The sequence below is a fragment of the Colobus angolensis genome, unplaced genomic scaffold (assembly GCF_000951035.1).
Source record: "Colobus angolensis palliatus isolate OR3802 unplaced genomic scaffold, Cang.pa_1.0 Scaffold84, whole genome shotgun sequence".
NCBI lineage: Eukaryota > Metazoa > Chordata > Mammalia > Primates > Cercopithecidae > Colobus > Colobus angolensis.
Genome location: NW_012122265.1, coordinates 1176527 through 1186706, shown reverse-complemented (window position 1 = coordinate 1186706; position 10180 = coordinate 1176527). Strand labels below are relative to the sequence as shown.

At 64.8% G+C, this 10180-nt stretch overlaps 1 protein-coding gene across 1 annotated transcript in view; it reads right to left on the bottom strand.

Moving 5' to 3' along the window:
* Nucleotides 1-276: 276 nt before the first annotated feature.
* The window catches only part of MUC5B (mucin 5B, oligomeric mucus/gel-forming), a 39589-nt gene continuing 29685 nt past the window's right edge, over nt 277-10180 (bottom strand). The window contains 19 exon segments of the mRNA XM_011930146.1: nt 277-1049; nt 1702-1804; nt 2042-2084; nt 2279-2401; nt 2522-2608; nt 3041-3160; nt 3766-3803; nt 3940-4044; nt 4433-4613; nt 4873-4904; nt 5354-5454; nt 5886-5955; nt 6078-6253; nt 6361-6586; nt 6746-6932; nt 7274-7521; nt 8693-8864; nt 9148-9329; nt 9627-10180. Coding sequence (XP_011785536.1) covers nt 830-1049; nt 1702-1804; nt 2042-2084; nt 2279-2401; nt 2522-2608; nt 3041-3160; nt 3766-3803; nt 3940-4044; nt 4433-4613; nt 4873-4904; nt 5354-5454; nt 5886-5955; nt 6078-6253; nt 6361-6586; nt 6746-6932; nt 7274-7521; nt 8693-8864; nt 9148-9329; nt 9627-10180 — 2968 coding nt within the window. The 3' untranslated portion in view covers nt 277-829.

The window sequence follows — 10180 nt, the reverse complement described above, 5'->3', positions numbered from 1 at the left end:
TGCCCACAGGGACATGTGGATGACCAAGCGATGCTCCCACAGCCCAAGAGTGACTCCCAGGGTGCCCACAGGGGCATGTGGATGACCAAGCGGTTCCTTGTCCCCCACCCTGCCTGGCCCTCCCAGAGGCTGCCTGGCCCCTCAGTGGCTGCTGGGGGTCCTGCACTGTCCCCCAGATGTGGCCTCCAGCCTGCAGGCCCCAGGCAAGCAGCTCACAGAGAACCTGGACAGCCTGGGAGCGATGGTAGGCAAGAAAAGACATCAGGACAGGAAACATACTCGATGCTCAGGGTTTATTTGCAAAACTGGGCTGGGTTGAGCAGAGGGGGCTTTGGGATGCCGACCTCTCTCTGACCTGGCTATTGTGACCTCAGCCCCAAGGTACCCTGCAGCAGGCAAGCCTAGCGCAGCTTCCTGGCAGCAGCCGGCCTTGCCTGAACCAGCCTGTCTGTGCCCCAGTGACCGGATGTGGCCAGCCAGAATCCCTGCTGCATGGGGACTCTGGCCATGGCAGGGACACACAGGCCCACACATGCTTAGCTTGTTCCAGGGCGTCCCAGTGACATCAAGGAGGGGCAAGGCCAAGGTGGGCCACAGGCTCTCCCAGGACAGGACTCCTGAGTGGTGCCCTCCTGAAAGGGATCCTGCTGGCCCCTCACCCTTCCGGGGTCCGGTTTCACCCACAGGGTGGGCAGCAGGAGCACAGAGGCACGGGGTGCCACACACAGAGGCCAGGGGGCTCCGCAGAGCAGGCCCAAGGTTTTCATGGTCGGGCAATGCAGGTCCTGGCTCCAGGTGGACAGAGCGTGGGGATGGAGGCAGAACATCCTCAGACAGCAGTGGCCTCCCGGGCCAGGAAGCCGGGGGGGTATGTGGGAGCCATGGGCGCAGGGACACAGAAGGGCGTGCAGCCACACTCATCCACATGGTTGTAGGTGTGCAGGACAGTCGAGCCGTCGGGACAGCGCAAGGGCACCGTCTCCTCGTGGACCCGCCTCTCCTGGCAGCAGGTGCACTGGTGCTGCATGGCCTGGGCCTCTGCCGAGTACCTGTGGACACAGGGGGCCCCTCACATCGGCCACCTTGGCCCCGCCGTTTCTCTGCCCAGGCACACTGACGCGTGGGCCTCTGGGGTCCTGGGCCAGACGGCCATCCCCTTCTGTCCACAGTGGCCTGCTCTGTGGGCACGTGGGGCTTCGCCTTCTCAGAATGGGCAGCTCTGGGCCCCGGGGTCCCTTGGCTCCCGGCTCTGTCTTCTGTGGCCTGCTCTTCCCCTGTCTGGACCAGCTCCTCCAATCCTGACTCTGAGCAGTCCTTGACCCTTCCTCCTGCCTCTTCTAGCTAAGGGTCAGCCCTCCTGGCCCTTCCTGCTGACAGCCAGCCACAGCGGCAAGGCATGGGGGGCTCTACAGAAGGCTCTGGTTCTGCCCACTCTCCCCGGGGGGACACCTGAACCTGGGTTCGCAGCTGGGAGCTCTGTGCCATGTGGCTCAGCTCAGCCGGGCCCAGGCTTTCTACCGATGGACGTGGAGAGGGGAGCCCTGCTGGGGAGAGCGGCCCCAGGCTTTCTACTGATGGACCTGGAGAGGGGGAGCCCTGCTGGGGAGCTCCTTCCCTCCTTCCTGGAGCTGGCGTAGGCCCCCCTGTCCCAGAGCAGGGTGCCAGCCAACTGACGGGCCAGGGCGGACCCACCGCACTCACTTGGACTCTCCAGGGCAGGAGCCCTCACAGAAGGTGATGTTGACCTCAGTCCTGCAGCCCTGGTGCCACAGGACGGTCGTGTTGACGTGGACTTGACAGAAGTCTGGGAGGAGGAAAGGCAGATGCAGAGCCCCACCGGACCCTCACTCTGAGGGCCTGGACCTGCTGGGCCGACCCTCCCCATAGGCCCACCCCCTCCCATGGCCCTCCAGGACTGAGGGTGGAGTCTGGACGCCGGCATCACACTGCTGCCCGGTGCAGACGTCTGGGCAGGAATGGATGGGCAGCGACGGGCTGGAGCTGGAGCTGGAGCTGGTGTGGGAAGGTGGCTTCCACTTACCCTCCTCACAGGAGTAGCAGCAGCCGGTTTTCCTGAGGCTCCCCTGGGGGGCCAAAGACAGGGGACAGGGCTGTGGGCGGGGCCTCCCTCCTGGGGAGAGGGGGCCACCCAGGCAGGGGCGTGGCCTCCCAGGCAGGGGTGGGTCTCTCAGGCAGGGGCGTGGCCTCCCAGGCAGGGGTGGGGCCTCTCAGGCAGGGGTGGGGCCTCCCAGGCAGGGGTGGGGCCTCCAGCACACACCCTGCAGCTGGACACGTCTGGGCAGGATGCAGGCTGTGGGGTCAGCAAATAGACTCCGCTCTCGACCTCACAGTAGTACACGGTGCAGTTGTCCACATGGCTATTGACCCAGGTTTCGTTCAGCTGAAATGCAAGGGTGGGAGTGGAAGCTGAGTGTCAATGATCTCTTGTGTGGAGCCCTGTTGGGGGTGAGGGTCTCCAGGGAGGGAGCTGAGACCTGCCCCCACATGCCTCTGCTGTTACCTGGACTGGCGGACCACCGGGCGTGAGGCAGGCGGTCTGCACGCACTCCCCGCAGCACTGCCCGGCCACTCTCTTGTACTCAAAGCCCTGTGGGGACAGGAGGGGCATCAGGCCCTAACCCTCTCCTCCAGTGCGTGTCCCAGCCCAGCCTGCCCTCCTGTCTACACCCCGGTGGCCCACGGGTCCTTAGCCCTGTCCCTGCGTGAGTCTATACCTGAAGAAGTTGCCCCCACCCAGTTATCCTGACTCAGCCTCACCCCAGTTTCCAGCACCTTCTCTCTAACTACCCCTGCCTTCCTGGAACCTGATCCCAGACCCTGCCCCCAGCAGCCTGCAGGTCCTGTCCCACCCCCAGACCCCCTCAGTCATCCTCCTACTTCATACCCTCCCTTTGGGAACAAACAAGACCCCAGCGATGGCTGAGCTAGAGAACCCCAGGGAGCTGGGATAACAGTGACTCGGGGCTGGGTCTGCCCAGCAGCTGTGGGCTCAGCTGGGGGCGGGTGCCTCGGGTCTCACCTGGGGGCAGGTAGTATTGTGGCAGGCATCCTCCCGACATTGCACCGTTGGGTCCTGGGTGTCCCCAGAGAGGCAAGTACACGTGTGGCAGGGAAGGGCTCCTGGGAAGGTTGCACCGACCTGCAATGGGTGGGAGGGTGGCACTGGGCACCGGTGGGGCACCAGGGAGTTGTTCCTTCCTCAAATGGAGCATAGATGCACCCCTGGCTGAACGTGGACCCAGGCAGGCAGGGAGCCGATGCACACAGGGACCAACACAGGGACCACAGGTGGGCAGGGAATCTGGGCAGGAAGAGACCCCATATGGGCAGGAATCTTGGTGGGCAGAGACCCCGTGGGGGCAGGAATCCGGTGGGCAGGAATCCGGGTGGGCAGGGACCCCGGGCAGGCGTGTGCTGCCCCCAGGCCGTTGCTGGGAGCCCCTGAAGGGACCTCTCAGAGGCAGCAGGTGTGGAACTCACGGCTGTCGACGTCAGGTGCCCCCGAGTCCCAAGCATGTCCCAGCTCTGACCTGCCCAGGGCCTCTGTGTGGATCTGCCCTCTTTTTTTTTTTTTTTTTATTTTTATTTTTTATTTTTTATTTTTTTACCCGGGGCTCGAGGAAAAAGTGGATCTGCCCTCATGGCAGGAATGTCAAGACAAGGAGTGGGGCTCAGAGGGCCCCGGGGCATCCCACACACATGTTCAAGTCCCAGTGCCACACCCGCCCGCTGCTGTGCCCTTACCCCATAGAAGATGCCGTTGTAGGAACACAGCTGAGGTCCTGGAAGGAAAGGGAGCTGAGCCCACGGCAGATGGCAGGGAGCACGTGCCCCAGCGCCCCCACCGTCCTGCACCCCCTATCCCCGGGCAAGTGGCCACCCACAGCCCGGCCCCAGTCCCGCCCCAGCCCCGCTCACTGCAGAGGAAGGTGGGACAGCAGTCGCCCTCCTTCTGGGTGCTGATCAACTCCTGCCCTAGCGGGCACACGGGTGGGCTCTGGTGGCAGGTGGTTGTGTTGCATACTGCGGGAGGACGGAGGGCTCTGTCTGGGCGTTGCTCACTCCTCCTCCCGACCACTTGTTCCCAGCGTAAGTCGCAGGCATGCTCTTCCCTGAGGACCTGACTGCCTCACGGCCCCTCGGGGCTCCCTCCAGGCCCCTTGGTTGGCCACCTCCCCGCTGCTTCCCACGTCCTCGGGCCACTCCTGGGCAGGCCTGAGGTCACCAGCCTCATCTTTAGGAGGAGAATAATGCACCTGGAGGCCATCTCTGCCGAGTGGTCCCGCCGCGGTCACGCCAGGACACAGTGGCTCTTCTCTGCTCTCCTGTGCCCACCCCACGGGCCCCTGGTGGGCACCAGCTCTGTTCCCCCTCACCCTATGCCGGGCACCTCTGCTCCACGGGGTCTTACCGCACACCGTCTCAGGGCAACAGGGGTTGTCGGCCCGGGGCCTGGTCACGTTCACGAAGCCGGGGTGGCTGCACGGTGGGGGCTGACCCTGGGCCTCACAGGGCAGGGGTGTGCACTGCACCGACACTGAGCCCTCATCACACACGCAGGACTGGCAGTTGCTGATCCACTGCTGCCCGGGCTGGAATGGATTGAGGGGGTCCTTGAGGGCTCCTGGACAGGCACAGGTCAACCCTGGGCATCTGTCCGGCCACCCCCTCCCTTGGGCTGGTACCCGAGTGGCCCAGACTGGGGGGACAGGAAGCCCACACCAGCCATTGACACGTCCATGTCACACTCGGGCGCCCCACAGCTGCCCTGTGGGGTGGAGATTGCTCCTTTGCTCCCTCCCTAAGCTCGCAAGAGGGTGGGGTAGGGCAGGTGGGGGTGGAGCCACTCACAGATTTGGGAAACCCATCAGGTCCCACGCAGGCTGGAAAGAAAACAGCATGGCGTCACTGAGGGTGCTGAGGTTGCCGGCGGAGGGGCCTCTGGCCACGGGAGGTGCTCTCAGGCCTGGCGCCTGCTTCCCCCGTGGGATGGAAGGCCCTGGAGAACTTTCGGGGTGTCAGATATGGCTGGAGCTCAGGCCAGGGCACCGTGAGCCCAGCTGTCAGTGCATGGAAGCCTCGGCCATGGTGGTGGGAGGCAGGGCTCAGGCGAGGCACCACCGCAGGATCACACAAGGACGGAGCCTCCCAGTGGGGCTTCAGGGGACCGTGGGGACTCTGCAGGGCTCAGGGCCACAACAGGCGCAGAACAGGTCACAGGGGTCAGCGGGGGAGAGGGGAGAGCATGGCGCGGGCCTGGGCGGCCCCTCCCACCCTGCGTGTGCTTGGGTCGGGCCCAGGGTCGTGCCCCGCGGCAGGTGGAGGAGCTTACCGCAGGCCTGCACGCAGGTGTCCGTGTGAGCCCTGAAGAGGATCTGGTTCTCGGGGCAGAAGCAGCCCTCCGCCAGCCCCTCCAGTTGTGGGTTCTGGTTCCTGCAGGGCGACAAGAGAGGCCCTGGGACCTAGAGATCCAGGAGGCCTCCCAGTACTGTCATCCACGTGAGTCCCCAGGGTGCGCAGCGGGGAGGGGGGAAGGAGACGAATGGGTGGAGTGCGGGACTCAGAGTGGGCGGGGTTGGGGACGGGGCTGGGCGGGGCTAAGGGTAGTCGGGGATGGGTGGGACTCAGGGGCGGGGCCGGGTGGGGATGCGGGCCCAGGCCTAGCCAGGGATGTGCCCCCTGCCTGACTCTTGTCTCTAAGGCATCTGGGAGCAGCAGGGGATGTTTTCCAAGGAGTCCTGGGTTCAGGGGCACCCCAGAGATCTGTGACTCCCAGCGGGATACCCTCTGGCCTCCTCCTGCTCCCCCCAACCAGTCAGGCAGGCTTGGGTGGCGGGGAAGGCGCCAGCCATCCGTGTACTCACCTGGAGTTGCAGGAGGCAGGCTGTATGGGGCCGCACGGCTTGTACACTTTGGTGGGTGGGCAAGTGATTTCTGTGGGCACAGAGAGGTGTCAGACAAGCTGAGAGGTCTGGGGAGCCCAGGGCCACCCCCACTCACCACACAGGCCACTCAGGCCGAGGGTTCCAGGGGGGCCCAGGGCCGCCCCCACTCACCGCACAGGCCGCCGGTTGCACCTCGCCAGTCACTGCACACTCCCCGGGCGCGGCAGAGCGCTGCGTAGGCCTCCAGACTCTGGCAGGGCACCTCGGGGCGGCCCTGGCAGCCGTCGCTGATGCAGGCATTGAAGAATGGGCCCAGGGGGACAAGGTCGTGGCACTCGGCAAAGACCCTGTGGGGCAAAGCAATCAGCATGCCTCCGCCAGGCCCCAGGGAGCTGCGTGCGTGCGGGCAGGCGGGGGCGCCCCAGGGCCTGCAACCCCCGAGGGGAGGACTCACTGGCTCAGCATCAGATCACAGAGCGGCTGCGGTGGGCACAGGCTGGGGGTGGGTGCACTAGACACCGGGGCCGGGGGACTGGCAGTGGGGGGCGTGCTGGTCGGGGCCCAGCAGCCCTCCTTTCTGCTGTCAGGGACCAACCAAGTCTTGGCCATGTCCTTACAGCTGGCGGTAGTGGTTCCGTCCCGCTGGAGACAGTCGTCCCTCTGGTTGTTGGTGCAGGTGCCTGCGGGTGAGGTGTCACCGCGGGGCTGGAATCCGGGGAGCCTTTCACAGTCCCCACCTGCCTCCCCCACTCATTCCCCTCCCCCGGCTTCCCCTATGCTCACTCGGTCGTCAGGCCCAGCAGCAGCCCTGGCCGGGGCAGGACCCGCCGCCCACTCACCGCACTGGCCCTCGGTGTTGTTGTGGAAGAGGCTGTAGGGCAGCCGGGCCTGGAAGACGTGGCCGTCGAAGGTGACGCTCACACCCAGGGCAGGAATGTCCACGCGCATGGTGGTGGTCCCCGTCACAGACACAAGCACGCCGTTCTTGCTGAAACCGCTGCTCACCGGAATTTGGTCAAACAGGATCTGGGGGAATCCAGGGGAACCCTGAGCTGGGAGGCAGTGCCAGGTGGGCTCGGGGAGTGGGGCTTGCCTTTGGGGCTCTGCCTCGACGTGCAGAGAGCCCCCTGTATATCCCTCACCCCAAAGCCCAGATCTTCCCTGAGGGCCTGGGGTCTCCGGTCGACTGCATTTAGGCCATAGGGTGTGCTCGGCCTAAGGCGGCCCCACAGGCCTTCCCTGCCCCCTGGGAGCTGTCTTGGGCACCGGGCCATCGCTGCGGCACCTGGGTCACCCGGCTTGCAGTCGGCCTGCCCAGATGTGGTTGGGACTGGGCCAACACGGTGCCGCCCGCAGCCTGGACTCACCAGGTCCTCCTCCTTCCCGTGCACCGTGGTGACGGTGAGGACGATATCCATGGACTTGTAGTGGATGCTGAGGGCGCGGGAGCAGCTGGCGGCAGCAGCCGCGCAGTAGTGGTTGTGCAAGTAGAGGCTGAGATTCCCAAGGCGTGCGTGGATCTCTCTCATGAGGACATAGGTGCAGTTGCCCCGGAAGGTGTAAGAGGTGCCGTCAAAGGTGGAATAGTGGGAACTGCCCCACACACTGCAGATGCCTGCGGGACACAGACGGACGGGCTGGCAGGCTCCGTGGTGGTGCCCTCGCTCCCCAGGCGCCATGGCAGCCAGTGTCACCACCGTGACGGCCGCCTCGGGGAGCCACTGAAGCCCTAGGGCCTCAACTGCCTTGTCTATAAAATGGATGCGGTGTTTGCAATGGTGTCCCCCAGAAATCTATGGCCACCCCAGAACCTCTGCATGTGGCTTTGCTGGGAGAAAGCGTCTTTGCCGATGGGGTTAGGGGAAGCATCTTGAAGTGACATCATCGGGGACTAGCTGGGTGGGCCCTCAATCCAATGACCAGTGTCCCCACAGGAGACAGAAGAGACACAGACAGAGAGGGGAGGCCACAGAGAGACAGAGGCGGGGATTGGAGGGATGCGGTCCCAGCCAAGGGACACCTGAAGCCCCCAAAGCTGGGGGAGGCAGGAAGGACCTCCCCAGACCCTCGGCAGGGAGCGTAGCCCTGATCTCAGACTTCCAGCTCCAGAACGGAGAGTGTGTTTCTATTGTCTAAGCTCCCCAGCTTGTGGTGGTTTGGAACAGCAGCCCCAGCTGGGCCAAGGACGTGGGGAGGAGAGAGAACGCCGTCACCTCTTAGTGGCGGGTCCCGCACAGTGATGGAAGCCGCTGTTAGGACCCAGGAGACAAAAGCTCCTCTGGGCTCCCACTTCCATCCTGAGCTTCTCCAGGCCCCAGAAGCCCCTGGATGGGGTCCCTTTCAAACCACACAGGCTGATGTGCAGGCAAGCTCAGCGACCTGGCCTCTGCTCCCTCTCCTTTGGGCTGTGTCAGCATTTCCAGCCCTGTGGACACAGAGCCTGCACACTAAGAGCTCACACAACGTGCACCACTGAGGCCTGAGACATCATGGTACAAGATGGTTTCCTGAAGGGATGCCACCCATCTGCCAAACACCCCCACCACGCCCCACCACCCCCGCCATGCCCTACTGCACCCCACCATGCCCCATCGCACCCTACTGCACCCCACTGTGCCCCACCATGCCCCACCACACCCTACCACAGCCCACCATGCCTCACTATGCCCACCACACCCCGCCATGCGCCATCACGCCCCACCATGCCCCATTCTGCCAGCTTGTCCGATGGCACCCTCTGCTCCACCTGCCCCCCGGGGGAGTCCCGCGGCCACCCACGCACTCACACTCGCACTCATAGTGGAAGTCACAGGGCTGGCTCGGGTCTGACACTTTGATGGGCAGGTGCTTGTTCACGCAGGTGACGTTGGCCACAGGCTTTGGGTCCAGCAGGGCAACACGGTTGTCACCCACGCACCTGGCCACCGTGCAGTTCTCCAGGGTCCAGGTCTCATTCACCTGCAGCAGGGAACATGCACGTCCTCACCTGGACCAGCTCACGGGACCCGTCCCTTGCCCATCCCACCCCTCGTGGCCCACAGCCCCAGGTAGCCACAAGAGCCTGCCTGGGGAGGGCGGCCCCTGTGCTAGCCTGGCCCCCAGACCCCGTGTGCCTCCTCCAGCTGGAGCTACTGGCGGGGGGTCACTGAGTTGGGCCTCGGGGGCTGGGCCCTGGCTGTGCCTCCGGCCAACCCAGACCCTGTGTACACAGCAGGGGAGGTGGAGGGCAGGCGGGGCCCACCTGCCGGGGAGGGATGGCATTGTCACAGCCAGGGGCAGGGGAGGGCGAGGGCAGCGGGGTGGAGGACGCTGGTGGTGGGGAGGTGGGGCAGGTGCCCTGGAAGCGGTCGAGGCCACACTGCTGGTTGCACACGGCATAGAATTGGCAGCCGGCTCGGTCTGTCCTATTGTAGATTACTTCCCCTGTGAAGAACAACACCGTAGGGAGATAAGCCACTCCCAGCGACCAGCAAGCCAGAGTCCCGGGGGAGCAAAGGCAGAGGCCACGCAGAAGGGAGCAGCTGTTCCAGCGAGGGACTGTGGAGGGCAGAGACTGAGCGTGGCCAGTGGGGACTGGGTGTGGCCAGGGGGAGCCAGGTGAGGCCAATGGGGAACAAGCATGGCTGGCAGGGAGAAAGCAACTGGCTCCCGGGACAGGCAGACCCAGGTTGGCATAGCATGTGGGGAAAGGGTACAGGAGCATTATCCACGTCCACTCACCGGGTGAGAAGAACTGTCCAAATGCCCTGCAGAAGCAGGGAGTAGAGAAGTGGGAGCTGGGGAGGTGAGTGGGTCTGAGGGTGGTGAGGACTGAGGAGGACACAGTGGACATGCTGAAGGCTGGCAGGCTGCTGGGGAGCACTGCAGGGGTGTGGGTGGTCCCCAGGGTGGATGAGCTGGGAACCGTGGAGCCAGTGGCTGTGGGCCTGGTGGCCGTGGTGGTCAGCACTTTGGGGGTGCGAGCTGTTCCCACAGTGGAGGAGGGGATGGCCGTAGACCTACTGGCCATGGTCGTGGTTGCTGTAGTGGTCCGCACTGGAAGGGTGCCTGCAGTCCCTGGGCTGGAGAAGGGGGTGGCTGAGGAGCTGGGCACTGTGGGTATGGTGGCTGTGGAGCCAGTGGCCTCAGTTGGGGTGGCTAGAGTGGTCGGCTCTGTGAGGATCCAGGTCGTCCCTGGAGTGGAGGAGGGGATGGCCATGGAGCTAGTGGCCACAGTTATGGTGGCAGTGGTGATTGGCTCTGTGAAGATCACAGTGGTCCCCGGAGTGGAGGAG